This window comes from Rhyacophila brunnea, unplaced genomic scaffold, assembly GCF_057557595.1.
Source record: "Rhyacophila brunnea isolate RB1 unplaced genomic scaffold, BYU_Rbru_1.0 scaffold_6, whole genome shotgun sequence".
Classification (NCBI taxonomy): domain Eukaryota; kingdom Metazoa; phylum Arthropoda; class Insecta; order Trichoptera; family Rhyacophilidae; genus Rhyacophila; species Rhyacophila brunnea.
The window spans coordinates 40,887,664-40,909,034 of record NW_028233276.1 but is presented as its reverse complement, the minus strand read 5'-3'; the positions used below and the strand labels follow the sequence as shown (position 1 = coordinate 40,909,034).

Here is a 21,371-nt window from a genome sequence, read left to right as displayed (position 1 = left end):
ATGAAGTCATCAGATTTTGACTCTTTCAGATAAGGGAAAAGCCGTATGCCGTGTTGAATTTTTCTGAAGCATCCAATCTATCATTCTGACTGCGTCGAACATTTTCGAATATCTTGCGGCGCTCCAGGGAATTAAACGTGGCGGCACAGGCGCACACTTTGAAAACCTTTGCCCTAGGGAAAAATATGATAGTTTATTCACGAATAAAATTATTGTTGTTTTATGAAAACTCGTAACCAGCGGAAAATAAAATTATCCTGCACAATGATAGTAAAAGAAAATAATTAATTCTACATCCGTGAATTGATTTTTGTCGGGTTACCCCACATTTAATTTTGACGCGCACGCGTAACTGATAAAATTCCCCACACCAATCCATCAATGCACACATACACGTGCGCAAAATGTCCATACCACGTTTCTGTATACGCCGATACGTCACGAGCATACATTTAAGTAGATCACCCCATTTTCCATTGCAGCGGCGACGGGAGATTTTAGATTTTCCCTGTCAGTTTTAGGCGTCCCTTTTTCACCATAGACAACATGCCATCACTCGTTTCTGCAAATCGACACTCATTTTTCCAGACTGTCATTCAATTGTTTTTTTAATATAACTTTTTTGTTTCAATTTTTATTCCATTTTCAAATCGGTATTGACATTTTGGTTCGCGGGTGAGTAAACCCCGTCGGTAAAATTGCTATCGGTTTCTATGGTATTCATTAATAAAATATTTATCGAGTAGCGTTGCGCGAGTGCTGTCGTGTCGTCAAACGTGTTAAAAAAATAAGTGTTCAACGAATTCTGTTTAAATACTAGGATTATCCACAGCAGCCTTTTAATATGTAAGTTTAAAATATAAGGTATCACCACAATTAATTATAGTATTACAATAACCATGTATTTATTTAATAATCAATTGCTATGTTAGTATCTATCGTTATCTGTATCAAACATCATTCCTACGACAACAATCGTTGTCTGGAAAATCTGTTTATGTGCAAAAATTTATAGGTATAAAGTATTCGGATAGTGAACCCTGTAATAGTGCAAAAAACACGTATTATACATTTTGAAAATTTCTCCATGGAAACCATACAATATTTTCTTTGCAGTCTTATAATTTAATATCTACGTTAACTGACGTTCGTGCAAATATGTTCACTTTCATAAAAATTATATTACCATATTATTGCGTCGCCACTTACCTACTTCGAATGTTAAATTGCCGTAAAAAAGAATAAGTTCTTATCTATCAACTACTATATTTTCAATTGAAATTAACTATAATATTCTATTATGTCGTAGAGACATTTATTATTATCTAAACACAATATTTTGCGATTGATTTTCATATGCATTCATTTAACATTAGGTACCTACACTAAGTACAAGGATGGGATTCAAAAACAACAACCGGTTCGCCACCATCTCCCAAATACTTGTCAATTCATATGGCGGCAGTTTGTCAATGACACAAGAAAGATTAACTCTACATATTGTTATTATTATGTCTTAACAGACAATATTACTATGGCAGCCTCGTTGATATTATTGCCATGCTATTTATTATTTACACTATGAAGACGTGTTACTATTAACGCTCCCAAAACCAAGAAATTTAATAATCTGCATTCCCATTATTTAGTTTAATTTATCATGTGTTCTCAGGATGACTAATCGGGTGACAGCTATCAAAATTCAAAATCTTCCAAAGATAACCATTACGGAACACGCTGTGACCGTTCATATGCATAGAGTTTGGAGGACAATTTTCGTTAATATTGTTGCCTATACAGGACATTTATTTAAAAAATGTGTTGTCATATAAGTTAGGAAGGAACATATTCCTCTTGGTAATACTGCATATTATGAAATTTTGTTATCAATAGGCAATGACATTAATATGGACGAATCATCTGGAAAAAAAATGACACTCACTTTATTGTCGGGTCTGCCGAATGGCATAATATGTTCTAACGCCATTACAATAAAGGTGATATTGCTGTAAATTCCTGATGCTTTTTGTTGGGTCTGCCGAATGGTTCGGTTTGAACGGGTTCGCTCAAATGAACATTGACATTAGAAACACTGCTCTAACGCCATTACAATAAAGGTCATATTGCTATAAATTCCCAATGCGTGATATCGCATAATGGAAATTGCGTGACGTCTACCTATACATGCGAATGCGCGAATTTACTTTTTTTATTATTTTTTTTTATGTTATTTACTGTATTGAGTGCGTCGTCCATTAATAATGTCATTGTCAACAAGTAACTCAGAAATAATTGGAACTAAAATACCTAACAGGTGTGGAGAAGCAGGCAACCGATCTCGAGTGTAGAAAAATACGGAATAAACTTAAACACGTGTCAAGAATATGTCATACGTCGAATACTGGCAACTGTTCTCGATTTATGCACTGACGCTCATTTAATATTGGTGTATTGAAGGTTGCAACACACACTCTTGCATGTCTATAATGAATGCGTGGTTCATTTTCGTAGGACACTCACAAATTCAAAACCCTGCGTCAAAATGTACTGTATTGGGATATGGCCTATTGGAATTATATTTATTAATCTGTTCTGTGGTTATCAATCTTTCGTAAAATATCTTTTTAAAAAAGTGAACAATTCACGAATTTTACTGCATAAAACACTCTTCGAAGACCACGATATTAATATTATTATTATATTCATATTAAAATTCCCCATATAAATAACTCTACTGTGAAGTAGCTGTTTTGCAATGGTATCATTGCCCATGTATTATTAAATTTCACTTTATAATTTAACGTTGTGTACATTTTTTTCGCTTCTAAATAACATTTAATTACTTACCTATATACGCATTTAGTAATGCATTCATTTCACCGGTTACTCGAACTGACTGCGAGGATTATAGTGAGTTCGTTGAACTCTATAAATATTATGTATGTACCGGTTCGCATAAATCTGGGTTGTATGGCGTGAGTTCACATAAACTAGTGCGGACGGGCTAAATCCCACCACTCATAATAATATGTAATCCTAGGTGAGTTTTGTTTACCATCTGACTAGTTTAAGTAGGTGCATGGAATGTTTGTTTTACCGTAAACTACAAAAAAACCGGATCGTACTATATTATAATTTATAATAATATACCTACCACTTCCACTGTTCTATTAGTAGAAATCTACTTACCATCCCAGTCAAATTTTAGTATGGTAGTCCCGAGTCCGGCAGAACTCCGGGACACCATAGTGAGCGATTTATAACGATCAATTTTAACATTTACAGACAACAGTTTTAAAATAATTTATTCTCGTTAGAAATATATACCTACAGAGTAATTATCTAATTTACTAATGCTAATATAAATAATCTATTATGGAAATACTTAATTATACAATTTAAGCAATAAATACAATAATTAAATGATACTCACTGCGACTTCATATTTTTCTAGTAGGTAGGTATTGTAAGTATTGATTTTAACGTACCTATGTAATATTCATGAAACATTATTTGATTCTTATCACCAAATTTATTCATTACAAAACTCAGTTTAATTTTATTCATTTAAGTACCTATGTACTTTGTATAGGTTAATCACTATAAAGCGGCTTGCAATGTGTAGTGGTATTGTTTGCTAAAGTATTGAAACAGATATTGCAGCAAACAATAATCTCAATACACCCACGAATTGCCTGTGGTGCCACTGAATTACCTATGCATACGTACATACTAATTTCTTAGAGTTTTTAAGAGTAGGTATAATAATATTATATTCTTTCGACCATGTCCGATCCTAATAAGAACATATTATTCGTCGGTGAAACTCGAAAATTGTGTAACTCCAAAAATGCTACTTTACAGGAGAGACAAAAAACATTATGGTTTCGTATACAAATATAATATGGTTATTGAGTTAAATCATCCATGATTTACCAATGTTACATTTTTTTGGAATTACATCATTTTCAAGACGGGTAAATAAAACCAACGGCCACTAGATGGCATTCAAAGTCAATTTTGTAGGTACCTACTTAATGACACTTACTACACTACTTAGTGCCAAAGCGCATCGCTAAAAAAACGCTGTAGTTCCTATACCAGTCTTCATCATTCTAAGAGCCGGCGCCCATGAACCACCTTAACGTGGGCCTGCCAACGCTCCAAAACTTTCCTTCTAATTGATCTTGTAGTCCATTCGTTGAACCTGACCAGCACATCCTAGTCGGAATATTTTTGGCAAAACACTGTGCATTCAATAAATTTATAAGAAATTTTGTCTCAATCTCATAATTCCTTGAAAGTAAAAAAATATTTTTTAGATTATTTATTTTATTCATAAACTATATCCGCTCTCTTTAAATTACACCAATCTACTTGAAAAAAAAACATGTAACTTTGTTAAAAATCAACTAAGAACTAATTCCGAGATGTCAGGATAACGAAATTATGCGAGATTGCAAACCCTTTTACGAACATTGTTAGTATCTACTAGAAATCAATATTATCACAAAAGTCATATGTGATGAAAACACGATTTGAATTGGAATCACGTAGGTATTTTGCATGTATTGGCCCGTATGTCGAGTCGATTGGTTATACTTAAAATTCACTCAATTACCATGCTTTAGTAAATATACCCTAACATTAGTAAAATAACATATTATTGTGCTATTATATTTTTAATTTATCAATGGTTACGTCATTAATGTGTCCAATAGTTGGCTCCCTACGTCACACTAAGTGAAGAAGAATTGTCACGGGCACGACGAAATTATATACTTAATAATATTATAGTTAATAAACATATATTATACAATATAACTAATAAAGCCTTGTTTCCATATATCTTGAATTAATGTGAAATCGCACTTACTTGGGCCGCATTATTACTAGCTTTCTAGGGTCGTATGCTCATGATTTACATCGTTGACTTACTAATGGACGCTGATACTGAAGACTAATAATAATTTTATAGTCAATCAAAGATATCTGGATCTGCTCTTACAAACTTTATTCTTTCGTACTTCTACAAATTAATGTTGTTGAAAAATGTGACTATCCACATTGCAATAAGGGTGCATATTGCGTATTCGCCTTCTTGTCTAGCATCATGTACCTACCTACGTGTCTGCTTCAATCTTGCATGTTGTATGTGGGAACCTAGTTGGAAAATGTATGTATTCTATCTACATTGCAATAGGTGTTCATATTGCAAAACTGCGATCTTTGACTAGTTCAGCGCATCTATTCTATACACGACTGCTATCGGCCGCTATCGGCAGCTATCAAGGGGAAGTTTTTATTATTTTTGTATAGAAGTATTAGCACTTATTGTACCAATTACAATAATTTAATTGTAATTGTTACAATAAGAGCAATGTTTTAACAGCACCTCTCTTGGCTGTGCTAAATTTTAGAGCGAGACAGTTTTGACTGTTTAGATGGCTAACTTATTGTAACAATCATAATACTTCGATACAAACATATGATAAACTACCCTCGATAGCTGCCGATAGCAGTCTTGTGTATATAATAGATGCGCAGGTAACGTATCAACTTGATACTTAATACCAATATTATACATAATGTGTTTTATTCTAATTCAGTAGATTATTAGAGGCTATGGAATTAGTAAGGTTTCGACAATAATGATAACTTTTTCATATATACTTACCTACTTAACCATTTTATTTTCAGAAAGATTTTACCTCATTTTTATAGAGATAGCTATTTTTTAGAATACCTAGATATTGTACCTATTAATCAATGTCGCCGACGGTTGATACATCAGGTCACGACCCAATTTGCGGTCACAGAAGGCTCTCGAAAGGGTCGAAGGTTTTACAAATCCACAGACACTTTAGTACTTATATATTATATTATGTATGTACCTAATACCTATGGATAAAAAAATATTCTGAATATTATAATACTATCACACGTTATCAAAAATAGGGGTAGATTTCTATTTCACTTGCACAAAGATTGCAATAATAATAATATATCATCATTATCGACCGGCGGATTCACTGATAAATAATTACAAGATAAAAAGAACTTTTTATATACAACGTTTTTAAATTTTCTGTTGAATTCTTATGCTCAATACGCTGAAACTTGTACTTGATATTATGAAGTAAATAAAAAACAAACAAACAAAACAAATATAGAATAAGTACTGACATGTCATTTTGATTTCCATAGTAACGCACAAATTCTTAATTTAGTTGCTTTTACCACCCACTTAGCAACCAATAATAGTGGATTGGATTACGGATTTCTTCCGAAATAACTCTTCATACAAAACAGAATTGACTGAAAATTAATTCAATTCTACTTAAAGATGGCTAAAAGTATTAAAATAATGCATTGGCATCGTGTTCTGATATATTTTAAAAGTTACAAATGTCTAGCTAGTCGGGAAGTTAGTTAAAAATCGATTGCAAGATTTGTACTGGATAAACAACCATCGGACAAATAAGAATATGAGCTAATAAAAACGTTGTAATGAAGGCGTCTTTATAGTTTTTTTCACTCTCCTCGGTCACTAGGTCTTCGCTGTACCTACACCTACCGGACTTGATGAATAGTTGATAGTAGCTCAGATTTTTATTGCGGCCCAACGTTGTCGATAGGGCCCCCTGAGGACTACTGTATGACCGCATTAATTATCCAGCAGTTATCCACTCGTCGAGTGGCATGTCCGTCCCATTACCATTTTATCAGCTCGGCGACTTCTATCATATCGCGTAGGTACTCTTGTCTGCTTACTATATATATATATACAGAACATTCATAATATAGTCAATCTAGTGGGGTTTTCTTTTATTTATTCCTGAATAAAGCAGTAGGTAGCCACAATGTAAACCAGGAACTAGTAAAAAATCCTGAAATTAAATAAAATACTTATATGACCGCTGTCCATACAGATTTTTGTTGAGAATCATAATTATTGTAAATTATTATTTCCTATTTGCAAAGGTAAAAAACCGATTTATACCTAGGTAAAATAAGTATTAATTTACAGGTACGTATTTGATTTTTATGGGATACGGTTTTTATGTAACTATATTTTACAAAGTAACAAAACAATGTATCCACTTACATCTAATTCCGTATTATACTCGAAATATTGAAAAAAAAAACTATGAACCTATTTCTGTGTGACTTGATGTGACTTGCGATGACTTGAATAAAATACCTGGGTCACAATATGAAATTGTTAATTAAAACGTATTACAAAAAATCTCTGAAAAAGACTAAACGAGGTATGTTTTCAAAACAATACTAAGTATAATAATACAAATATTGTTTACCCGACGAGTGATTTTTCTTTTATTTAATCTCTCTAATTCCTCGTGGATTTATTTGGCATCCTTCCATAGGTACTACGTATTAATTATGCTTGTGTTCCCAGAAATGTTACTTTTGTAACTCTACGTTCTTCAAGATACGTTATCGCATGACTGGTTTACTAGTAGTACCTATATTATAAAAGGGTCTAGAACGATTCGACGCCGGGACATTTGGGTGCAACGAAATCAAATTAAATTCGAAAATAAATAGATGTTCGTGAATTATAGGTACCTACTTTTAAAATATATATTTAATACTTAAATAATGATTTAATTGTGCATAAATGTTTAAGTTCCAACGAGAAAAGAGTCCTTTTATTTTTATATGAAGCGTTAGGCACAATAATTCTCAATCCGCAATAATAAAACAATTTGTTAAGAGCAAAATCAATTAAAACTACCAAGTAGTAGATAGAAACTTATTAAACTTCCTCGTCTACTTTCTGTAGTAAACCGTAACGAACGTCTATTTATTTCATTAATGAAAGTTGTTTAATTTGATAGTGCGGCGCCCACTTGTCCTGGCGTCCAGTTCTCCCTATGCATACCTTTATAATGACGCTGTCTGTCGCAAGGGTGACATATTATTTTTCATTTTACAATTTTCTGAAGATATAAAATAAGTTAATTATGTTTATAATTTTTAATAATTTGTTTTTAAATCAAATGTAAAATATTTTCTTTTTCTTCTCTGCTAAGTACTGTGTTATTGATTTTGAAAATTCCGTAGGTAGATATATTATAGTTATAGCCTAGTGCCTTATCCAAAAACTGTAATTCCAATAATTGCCATGTTGCTTTACGTAATAAATGAGGCAATCATGATATACCAATTATATTTAATTCAATTTATCGCAGAGTTAGTGAATTCTAAACTTGTTTACTAATATATTCACCCTTATAATATGACCGGGTATTTCAATCACTGCGAGAATGTTCTATTACTACTGCGAAACCTTACTAAGCAAAACGCTAATGCCTCTTTTTGTACAAGTATGCATATATTTATATACTTACTTATCTTATATGTATATGCATAATACATTAATATTTCTTTTAAAGTCAAACTGTGGTGGGTTTTCGATCGATGGACTTTAATTTCACTCGGCAAACTCTTCAGGGATTTCCAATTATTTCGCTGTGTGCTTGAACCGGCGCACAGCGATAGGGAAGTACCTACCTGTGATATCTGTCCATTCAGGCTGCACTTCTGATCGGAGATTGGATGTTTCTTATTATTTTTTATTTCTTTTTAAATCTAAATATTGATCCAGCCAAATATATTTTACATAAAATTGCTTGCCTTTATCTACTCGATTGTTATGATTCCGTTATATTCCCCTACCTCAATATTGACACTCGCAAGTACTCGCATAGGTATCGGTACCTACTTTAGGACGTAGAGACTGAATACCTAAAGGGTTAATGATGAAATTAGCTAGTGCTTTTGCACTGCAGATTTATGTTATTATTAAGTTCACATTTTGTACTTATTTATCTAGCAGAGCTGCACTGACATAAAACACCCTTGCACTCGTATTATAAGCGTAAAACGGTTACTATACAAGAAAAAATATTTATGTATCTACAAACACATAGGGACACTCCACCTATCTAGATACTGAATATGTTATTTCGTTATATCCAAACCTAGTTTTGAGATAAGTATATTATATATTTAAATTTAAGTCGATAACTGTTCTTTTTACAGATACAGTTGGTACATTATCTTGGTCTTAATATTTGCTGATAGGTATTACTTCATGGCTCCCAACTTGCAAAAGATCTAAAAAATTGTAATTATCCGATTGATAATAATATTATGTAACTGTGTGCTTCTATGAGACATTTGAGAAACTGAAACATACGGGGAACATGTTGGCATTTTCAACTTAAAAATATCTAAGTGGTAGGTACACCTTAATTTTGATATCATGATAATTTATTAATATTTTTAACATACATACGTACCTGTTTATGCAATTTAATTTAATATCAAGCTGAACAAATAGTGCTTTGAATACTCAGGTAAAATTAGTACATTACTTTAGTTAAGTGCATTTATGGCATTTTTTAAATAAATAATATGGTATTATAATGGTATCACGAATATTGTACAGATACGCCATAGATACTTATCAATGATACCCGACTACCATTCTTCTTCATTCACGCTACAGCCTCATAGTGTTCCTCCTCCGCGATGTTTAGTCTTCACTCCAACGGCGATTTTCTTTGCAATGTTCAAATCAATTCGTTAGAAGATTTAAAATGGGGCCTCTAAGCAGTAAGTTAAAATCTTTAAAAAGATGCACATTTCTCACAAAATTAGTAGGTAGGGCGAAACTTACACAAATACGTATTTTTTGTAAACAAAAAATTCACTTATATTATTATATATTATTATCACAGTCATCCTCAATAATAATTGCTTAATTGGATAAGGAAGAGATGCCTTGTTATGTTTACTAGGTACCTACGTTGGTAGTTGGAATGTATGCTTTTTATTTTATTTTTTATCAGTAACTGTCTTGTATCAGCTCTTCTCTCCACTAATTATTGTTAACCAGCGGCGAGTCTTTGACACCATTCTTGCCATGGCATCCATACAACATTTTGTTTGGGATTCCAGCCTAACTCACTTACCCAACAAGTTTGTTGAATTTACCATATAAATGAGAAAATCGCAATGATTTGATTTCGTACGTGGATAAGCAACATGAATATCATAGTGCACTCTCAGATCAACATTATCAATAATTAATAACTTAAATTATCTAGATATTACGTATATATATATATATTGTGCAAGTATCTACTCGTATAATATATTCAGTTAAGTACTTGATATATACGTAATGAATTTAATATGGCCATAATCGTACATCTACATCTACAAGAACATTCATAGTGGGTACCTACCTACCTACCTTTAATTTTATAATTTTTAAAAAAGAATTTTATACTCGAAATTGAAAATGTTAAAAACATATCTTTATAAATACAAAATCTGTCAATATGTATTTGCATAAGATTGCTACTGAGTAAGTATGTAATGATAAAAAATCCATTAAAATCTCTCGGTGACCAGAGACTACTTGTTGCTAATATATTATTATCAAAAGCTCCCATCTAGGTTGATGCCTACTTTGATGTTTTATTTATATATGTGTGAAAACAGGTAACTGTATTAGTGGAAAAGCTCGAAAAGTTAGGACGAAGGTTAATTGAAAGTACCTACGGTAGGAGGATGTTTGCATCAAATAATTGGACAAACATTGATAGGTACTTTGAGTTTGCTGAACGTTGGATGCCATTGGTAGGTATCTAATCATATAAAATGACTCATGGAAAATAAGCGCTCGAATTAGGTATACGTAAAGCCCACACACCCCAAATGTCAAAAATGTAGAATTTGTGGTATCTTCGTGAGTTTAGTCTGGACAATCTACAGAATTTGTAGAAAATATATATTATTTATTTATTTAAGAATACAAAACATTGTGGACATAACAAATCTAAATACGTACACAACATGAGATTTACATTATAACAAATATTACCCTCACAAGGGAGAAGAAGAGAATATATATAATAATAATAATAACAGAAAAAAATTAAATCATAACAAACTTAAGTAAGTACAATAATTTAATACAGAAAAATAAAATTTTGAAAACAAAAAACATACAATTTTATACAGTTAAATAAAGTTTCAAAAACAAATTGCAAAGTACATCATTGAAAATTTCTATGTCTTTAGGGAGCGCATTTACTAATCTAGCACCTCTCGCTAATTATCTCTAATTTACTATTATTACGTATTTTTTTATTCTTCAAATAATCATTATTACCTTACATAAAATATATTAATACCATAAAATATTATTACTGTAAACGTCGTCGTTCGAAATAAACCCATATTTTGACACATCAGATGTCCGTGGTTATATAATATTTTAAAACTATATTTTGTCAAGACGTCCATCACCTACTTTTGATTTTCATGACATACCATTTACATTTTAAACCATACATATGCCATATGGTTACATATTTATGTGTTTAGTTTTTATAATACGATATCTTTTCAGTGAATAATAATAAACAATACTGAAATATTAGCTTTATCTACTTAGCACCTAAATATTCATAATATTGGCTTTGTAAATATAATACATAAATCCATCCGGCTGCCTTATCGTAAAAATATTAAAATTATTATACATAATAATATCCGGTTCAATTATACTATTTATCAAAACACGTTGTAGTTCTGTTGCGATTAGGGAATCCAATCCCGAGCCAAAATTCTGATCCCGGGATTTCGGGATTACAATTTGACAATCCCGGGAACCCGGGACTGGTCCCGGGATTGGCATTTTTTCCATTGTTAATATAAAAAAATTATATTTACAAATAACATTGATAAAATCGGTCAAAAATAAATCTAGTATAATTTATACTATTTAAGACATTTATTGTTAATATTGTATACGTTCAATCTTGGAAATACACAAGTTTAACGGAGTAAATAATATTGTAATATAAATAATAATGTGAATTTAATATGAGATTGCTGTTTCTGATAGTAAAGACATAATGAATGGATTAGCGAAATTTAAAATAGTAAAGCAAATAATCATGGCGTACTTATGGCCTTTCCGCATCATAAATCTAATTAGTCAGCCAAATATGAAACTGCCGTAAAACGTATGATATCATGGTATAATTACTTTGTTAAAAGTGCGAAGCATTGTTTTTTTCCAATCTTTCTCATTTTTAATAATTCATGTGAAAAAATAAAATGAATCGGCAACCTACACATGGGTATAAATCAAACTTCATTCAAACTCAGTTTATTTCTAATGTAGTTATTTTTTATTAAAAGTATTTTTTCTGTTTTATTTTCGCTTTTATTTTATTTTCCATAAAAATTGATAAAAAAAATCAATCCCGAAATCCCGGGATTATGTTTATCAATCCCATAGGGATTCATAGGTATCGAAAATAGCTCGGGATCCCGGGATCCCGGGATTTGGAATCCCTAGTTGCGATCTTTGAAAAATACATAATTTGCAAACACCTGAGATTTATACCTATTTTATTATTACAACATTTTTATTAGGTCGTATTCTTGTTTGTCAGGTGGTTGTTTGTCCAGTACAAATCTTGCAATCGATTTTTAACTAACTTCCCGACTAGCTAGACATTTGATACTTTTAGAATATATCAGAACTTGGTGCCAATGCATTCTTTTAATACTTTTAGCCATCTTTAAGTAGAATTGAAATCATTTTCAGTTAATTCTGTTTTGTATTAAAAGTTATTTCGATACCATTATTGGTTGCTAGGGGGTCCTAGTAACTAAATTATTAAATAATATATACGTGCGTTACTATGTAAATCAATATGAAATGACATTTCATTATTCAGTATTTCTATCAAGTACAAATTTTTTTGATCGTTAAGCTAGTCAAGTGAAGTTTATATGATTCAACAGAAAATTTGAAAACGTTGTTTATAAAAAGTTCTTTTTATCTTGTAATTATTTTAAAATGCGACGCCGTGGGGGACTCAAACCCGCATCCATTGGATTTCGTCCAATATACTTTACAAATTGAGACGTTCTCAAAAGTAAATGTTCAATAAAAAATGATACATACATTTTCAAATATAAATTATCCGTCGAGAAAGTAAGGGTCATATTATGAAAATTGCGATGCGTCTCTGCGAAAGTAGCGGGAGTTATAAATCAATGAAAACTGGAGTATTTTGACGATGTAATCTGGTAAGTTTTTATTTATGATGAAACATTTTCCAAATTGTATAAATTAATAATTGCAATAATAATGCATACCTATCAAAATAACAAAAACGATTCTATAAGATAAGATGCTATGTACCTATCTACAGTCGGATATGAATGTGGGTTTATGGGAAAGTCCGTAAAGAATACAATATAACGGTTTTGGATTACAGACACGGGGGTAAAAATCCAGGAATCTTATTTCTTGCAAGGGAATGAACATTCTAATATTTTAGCATCATCATGGAAAATTACAAATGATATAAATTGCTTCAGTTAATCATTCTGGAGAAGATGCGTCATTAATTTGACAAAATCAAATTCGTTTTTCAGAGGAGCAATGCTAGTTTTTTTAACAAAGTTTTCTTGAATGTGGTTGTAGCGAACTTAATGCGGCCTTCCGATATAAAAAATGTTCACCCCCTCTGGTTTATAAGATAAAGAAAAGGTTTCATATCTACTATTTTAATAGTTATGTTAATGATGTAAATAGTGTAACCCTCCAATATTATTTTAAATATAAATTGTTTGGATGATAATTCGTCCCTGGTTAGAGTTATTAATATTTTAGAGTTATATAGAAGGTCATAAAAATAACCACGCAGAGAAACCATTGTAACGAATCCAATTTTCTTGGAAATTCACTATGAAACCTTTCACGTTTTTAATCATGAATTTATTTTTATATTGAAATATACATACACTACTTTGTTTACTTTACGTTACCTAAGTAAGATATTAAATCCCACCGTCTGTGAATTGAACGTACATTTTCTTTCATTGACGATTTTCTTTTCTTAGATCTCTAGCAGTTTTCCCTAAGACTTTCTTGCGTGGGTAGAAAATGTCGTCACTGTATAAATATAGAAAATGTCAAAGAGAATGTAGACGCATTATATTATTTTCTCTTGTTTATAGTCTTCTACAGTTTGTGTTGTATTGTTGGAACCTCTTTGATTATTTGCAAATATATTATTGTATTCATTGGATTCTATGCGCAAATACCTATTGCATTTTATTTTTTATATTGTGAAACCCATACTTTAAAAGCTTAAATCAAAAGCTTGCCTTGATATAAATGTTAACATTAAACTCCATCTAGAAATTTATTTTATGAACGGTATTATCTTTTTTTTAAATATTAAGTTTTAAAATTTTGTTAAAAATTTGTGGCTTATCTATTACCAGACAGTTTCATGTTAAAAACTTTCTGAGGTGGTTAATCCAAGTCAATTCATTGTATATGACCATCCCATCCTTTGGTGGCCCAGACGTTGGAGTTTTGGATTATGTTAGTTTCTCTAATTCGTCTTAGATTTTTGTAGTTGAGTCGTTCTCAGAATATTTTTTTTTAATCAACAAACCTATTGTACCTATACTTAATGTAGGCAGTACGTATCAAAAACTTTCCAGACTGGTCGATTTTAGTCCATTCGCCAACCCATTTTAGTCAGGAATATCTTCTAATTCCCCGCAATTCCTTCTAATTTCTCGTTATCATATGGTAGGTACATATTCGTCGTCTAAGAACTATAGTGGGACATCTAAAAAACATAATATTGAGGTTTAAAGAAATTCATTATTTTATATTCTTAAAACTTGTTAATCATTTCATATATTTATAAAGAAAATCCGAAGGCATGCGACCATATATTTCGTTAGTAACATTTTTATTAAATTATGTTACCCCAGTTTAACATTTAACATAGTGGGATTTTTTTATCCAATGTTATAGTGGTACATTTCCCAAACAAATAAATTTTACTAGTAAGACCAAATATCTCAGTACAGCACTCAACAAAAATAATGAATTTTATAAGCAGATAAAAAAAGACTTTTTTTCGATATCCCACTACAGTTCTTAGGCGACGAATGTAGTGGTCAATGACTTCGGGCCTTCTCAGCATTATTTCAACAGTGTAATAATTAGCAAGTCATTTAAACTATCGCACAATCGTCGTATCTACAGTCAGAATATTCTACACGCGTGACATTATTCGATAGGGTCCGACTTCGAAGTGCAATATAATACAGAGGCCAGCAGATTTCTCAATTGCAAACTTGACTCAACAATGACTCGCAATTTACCTAATATTGATGAGTTAGTCAGTCTAAATACCTATTAGTATCAATCTTTATCTCGGTCCGATCAGTAATCTTCGTGTAAGTCGCTCCGCACAGCATTCTAACAGTAGATATCATAACGCTCTTGTAACATACTCTTGTACCGACTGTTTATGCTGCAAATAAAACTCGTTCCTCCATCCATCGGAGCAACCACTACCAAATCTCGACTTCTCATCTCTCCTCCTAACGACTCTTCATCTACACCTCCTGGTCATCCCCAATCACACGAGTCTCGTCCCTAAACCACGAAGATCCGCAAAACATTTTTTCAAAAGAATATATTTAAGGAGGGTGGATTTTTATTTTCGTAGTCATTCACCCTGAAGCTGTCGGCGGTCGTACTATGGTGTGAACTGTGAATTATCGTGTGAGAGATCCAATTAGCTAGCTGCCCACGCCAATTATTATGGTTGTCGAATATTTACGCCGCGGCAGGCATTCTCCTCACTTCGAGTGATCGAATGCGTCATTCATTTTCCGATATCACTTTTTTGTTCGTTCGCCGTGTAATTAAAATTGTTTGTCTGGCTTGTTTCAGTAAATTACTGTTTGTTTCTGATATTTTTATTCCCAAGTAAAGTTTATAATATTTTGGCCCAAACGATAAAGTAGCTATATCTAATAATTTTCACTTGGCAGTACAAAAGAAAATCAAATTAATTTAATATAAACATTTTGTAAAATGCAAAAAAAAACCGCAGCATTTCAATAGCATTTTGGGTTTTGCTAAGTACGTACCCCGGCCATGTCCGATCCTAATAAGATCGTAATATGGGCCTCCACAGAGTGAAGGTTTGTAGATACTAGATTTTGATGTTTGTAGATGTGAGCCACTTGCTCAACCTATTAGGTCCATACTCTGACTCATACACAAATTGAAAACAAGATGTCGTGTACTTGCCAGACTCAGGATTCGAACCTGGGACCCACGACGCTATAGTCAGATGCTTATGCCACGCGGCCATCGTAGGTAGGTACACAAATTAATAGAAATATGACGCTAATGAATAGGTATATCTAAATACTTATTATGATTATATTATATAAATTCTAATTAATTCAACTTTTATACTATTTCATTTGAATCATTTTTGTGACCCGGTTGATTGTATTATTATTATTTTTAAATATTTATATTTCTGTGAATATTAACTTTTGTTTAATTATCAAACTTTCAGAGGCTTCAAAAAGCCATTTGTAAAGAAAATGGAGTTTGCCACAACACTTCGATGTATTTAGAATTTAGTAAATTTTGGCGTGATTAATAAATAATATTATTGTAAACTGCTCCTGGCAAAACACGTTGGGGCCAAAATTCGATAGATGCTTAGAAATTAATCGACTGTTACAATCTGACACACATTCTATGAATACAAACACCGTCTAAAAATGAAAGCTTTTAATATTTTTGTCCCATTACAAAAATAACGATACGAAACTACGATTAGTTTAGATTTAGTACACCAAAAATATATATTTGTGTCGACTTTAATATGATTCTCGTACATTTGAATAGGCAGTGCTTTCCGTGAGTAGTGGGCATCTTTACGTTTTATATATCTATCAAACCTTAAAAATCGTATGGTTAGTTATATTATAAAATATTACAGTTGTAGTTCAAATATTTATGAACGACTCATTGCATTATTTGAACCGTTGTAATTTTAATGTAGGTACCTACATAATAATTTTATTATAATGTCATATTATGTAGGTACATAGAAAATTACCATCGGTCAGATTGTATGGATGTGCTTATTTGTAATTATACACATGCCAATTATTATTAGTATTAATTTATATCGTATAACATAAATAATGTCTAGGTACGTAATCTGTTTACCTTGGTTTTCTCGTGAACCTTCATGATATCACATGGGAAATTAACAAGAAAATCACATCAGCGCATTTATAATATGGTTATTTCGGTCTAGCAAGACATATTTCCAGTCTCGCCTGGTGTATACAATGAACCAAAGGGATGTTTTGTAAGACTTTTCTCAAACCGGTGCTCACATACGCGTAGGAGGTTTTAATATTAGTTTTAGAAAATAAACCGCCCCTAAATAATATTTTCTAGAGAAAAATCTTAGGCTTTATCTATAGGCCGGGTATGGTAACAATTTGAGGGAGAGTTATTGTATGAGGCCAATGGGGTTCATTTAATTAAGATTAGGAGGCTGCGTATGTTTGTTATGTGAATTCTTTGAATAATCATGAACCAAGCGACGAAATAAAGTTAAGCAATCCTGTGGAACGCAGAAAAACGGCAGATAAAAAAATCGGGATTACTAATGAGTGCTGTATGCTCAAGGCTTCGGACTGAAGAACGACCACTCTCTTGATACCGGGCTTAGGAGGGGGGGGGGGGGCGGCGCGACCAGTTAAATAAGATATACATACACCACAAATTTGCTTTAATAGTATAATATAAGTTTAGTATATGTGAAGAATATTTACATGATGTGCGATGAAATTCGATGTGCTACGAAGATTGATATAGTTAATAAATGATTCATGTGTAGAATTTTATTTTATAATTATTTTTAGTGTGTTTCCTTACTATAAAATGACCATTTATCCAATATGTGTGTCGAAGGGTCGCAAGTTACTTGACTATAATATTGGGGGTCGCGGTTAGTGCTTCATAATATGATGCTGAGTGGCGACAACTCAATAAATCGAGTGGATTCATTTAAAAATACAAAAATCACTAAAAATACAAGAAAAACCCTTAATTTGATCTCAGATAATCCTGGGATCCCGCGGAATACCATTTGGATAACACTAATATGTGTAAAGAGTTATTGGATGACACAAGAACTCACCACACGTTATACTACATCTTATATTGACGGGAAAAAAGATGTGAGTAATGATATGATTTCATTATATTTCAGGGCTTCCGAGGGAGGTCTCGCGAGCGGCAGTGCGGGAGGCGATGGTGGGGTCACGGGAGGACCGCGAACCCCACAACAGCTGGCCGCCCAAAGACGCTTGCAACAGACGCAAGCCCAAGTTGACGAGGTCTGGCTATAATAGATATTCACATAAAAATTAAGATCATTAAATTTGATATCTGTTAGTTTTTCTATTTGAGATTGGTTTCAATATTCTAGAGATTTTTCCCAACTAGGGCGGTTTCATTTGTTTCGTGGAAAACTCAACGTTCAGAGCTTTTTTAGCTTTCCTTTCAATGAGAATTTTGAAATTTCTTGATTAAAAGCTCGAGAAACAAAGAGTTTCTCATTAGTTTTCCAATTCACAAGATTTAAGATTGCAACATTTCGTACTAAATATGTATATTATTATACCACCAGGCATCGATATTTTCTCAAAACATTTTTCAAATAGGTAGGTAAGTATGTTTTTGAAGTACCTATTCCGAATTATGTTATAATATTCTATTATTGTAATGTAGTATGATGGTAAAACACGATATGTTCGTTTTTCTAAATTGTTCATGAGAGCAATTTAAACTTCGAAATAAACACAAAAAATGGACATATCACAATATATAGACACAGATTATTTTTTAGACGTAGTACCATATTTTGATATCTTGTAGATCTCACTGAGACGAGGCTGAAGATATTCATAACTCAATTTGCTAAAAAACGTACATATTATTATCATGTTTTGCACAAGAGAATTATGATGTAGAATATCATTTAATTTACCGAAGGCTAACTGTATACGTTTTATTTATTTTTATCTGTGATTATAGATGTTATAATTTTCACTCTTATAATAATAATATCAGTATAATCGTTAGCTATTTTTTATATAGTATAGTATGTATCTACTTATTCCTTACAGTGAATTCGTGTTATCGAAATAAATTTTAGTTTAGTATTTGGCACCGGGAAGTTACCCTGTCACGCTCCTGTCTCGGAGCATAAGGCATGCACAAGATTGCTCCACATCCAGCGGTCCAGCGTGTCACGTATATTGCGCCTATTGACTAGTCATCTTAGACCGATCTTGTAGCATAGCTGCAGATACTATCCACTAAAAGACAGTGACGTCCCGTGGGGGTAGGCAGATTGATCGTCGCTTGGTGGCGGCAGTTATTCGAAGGACGGCAAACCGAGGAAAATCATTTCGTATATATAGAAATAACTACCTAAACTGAATACTTAATAACGAAAATATCTTTACTTTCAAAAATTCAGCTAACTGGTTCAAAAAAATGTAGCACAAAAGGTTTAACAGGATTTTAATTTTTTGTCGGGTTAGTGATGTCTAGTTTACTTTTGTTGCCTTTTGACGTCCTTGGTGACCAGAAACAACACTATCACTGGTGATAAAAAATACTATATAAAAAAAAATAGGGCAGCATTATGGCGCTGCCCAGAGGCGGCATTTTGTCTAGGGTCGTCACTGCTTAAAGAACATTATAATACAACTTAGATATTCTTTACCATTAACACTATAATGTTTTTCTTTTTATTACAGGTTGTGGATATTATGAAAACGAATGTGGAAAAAGTTTTGGAGAGAGATCAAAAACTTTCTGAGTTGGACGACCGAGCAGGTAAAAAATTGTTGATGATAATTTGAGACACATCGTCACGGGGATTAAAAAATAACAACATACTTATCATTTAGGTACCCACAGTGGATTGAAGATTAGATGTGGATAGGGCTCGACTTAATGATTCTTTAATCAATATTTATTATCAAATGCATTGGTCGAACAAATACATAACAACCGTTCGTGCTAAAAATACATTAAATTTAATCTCCGATCTGGACCGGAAATTTAATTGTAATAAATATCCATTTTTATATACCTACTCCTTTGTTACCTGTAAGAAATGATTCTTTTTATTAAATTAAGTTTATATTATAATAATCAATTTGGATGTTGGTGAAACAGAATTTCAACTGAGAGAAAAAACCGCACCACTTTAGTCCCATATGAACTATAAGTCCCGTATTGAACTATTGTTTCATGTTTCCATAATTCTCTCATATTAAGATTTTAAAAACTGTATATCGTAGTTTTTTTTTCAGCATAGTTTTGAATAAAAAATGATATTACGCATAATTGGCATAATAGGTACCATACAATAATATTATGACTGTATAGTAGGTACCTACCTGTTGCATTCTTGAAACGCTTCACATCGCTTGTATGCAGAAGTTTGGTATCGAAGGCACAATCATAAGATTGTCTTAAATAAACTATTTGATTAATTAAATAAACCATAATTTTATAGTACTTATTCCACTTTTTTAAATAAATTTTGGACCGGTTTCGTCCTCCTCAAAGGGACATTATCAACTTTGATATAGTTGAACTAATAGGTAACTATAGGTAAACTTCTTATTACTAATATGAGCTATGTGTGCAATATTATTTGTTGATTCTTTGATTTGAAATGTTGCCTGAACTGTTTTGTATTTATTATAGGGAAGGGTAACTTCTGGTGCTTCTGATTAAAAATGTTTTTTTGCGAATATTTAATTTAATTTTTATATTTTTCAGATGCTTTACAACAAGGTGCTTCGCAATTCGAACAGCAGGCTGGAAAATTGAAGAGCAAATTCTGGTTGCAAAATTTGAAGGTTTGACAAAGACTTGAATATTAATTTTATCTATTAAAGTAGGCGGTACCTAATTTTTTTTACCGGAGCGCTTTCGATATTTTGTAAGTTATCTACAGTGCGTTTTGTATTCAACTCTAAGAAAGAATATGTTATACATACGTATAATAGAATTTAACTGTTTTATATATAACTCACGAGCCTGCTTGCCATTTATAATTTTCTACGAAACGAAGAGATATATACTTTCAAGGATTTCATGAAGAAGAGTTGCGTTCCGGTCTATTTCAACCGCCTTGGATCCGTGGACCGGTGCGCTCGAAGAGCTGTTGTACGTACACGCTCTGGCGTTTGACGCCGCGTTGCGTGCATGACAGGAGCCATAGACCACATCTTTACAGAGACAAACGCATTTTTTTTTTGAAAATTAAGTGGCGCATGGAGATAACTAAATTGACTCCAGACCATTAGACTTCTCAGTTCTTAACCTGACATAGTGATTTTTCTTGCAGGATCTGTCAGTT

The 21,371-nt window shown here is 32.2% G+C and overlaps 1 protein-coding gene across 2 annotated transcripts in view; it reads left to right on the top strand.

Annotated features, from left to right (window-relative positions):
- The first annotated feature begins 458 nt into the window (after positions 1-458).
- The window catches only part of LOC147065680 (neuronal synaptobrevin-like), a 29,556-nt gene continuing 8,643 nt past the window's right edge, over positions 459-21,371 (top strand). For both annotated transcript variants that reach the window (XM_085956614.1, XM_085956613.1), the window contains exons 1-4: positions 459-846; positions 18,195-18,321; positions 19,753-19,831; positions 20,789-20,868. In XM_085956614.1, coding sequence (XP_085812740.1) covers positions 845-846; positions 18,195-18,321; positions 19,753-19,831; positions 20,789-20,868 — 288 coding nt within the window. In that variant the 5' untranslated portion in view covers positions 459-844. The remainder of the gene's footprint in view (positions 847-18,194; positions 18,322-19,752; positions 19,832-20,788; positions 20,869-21,371) is intronic.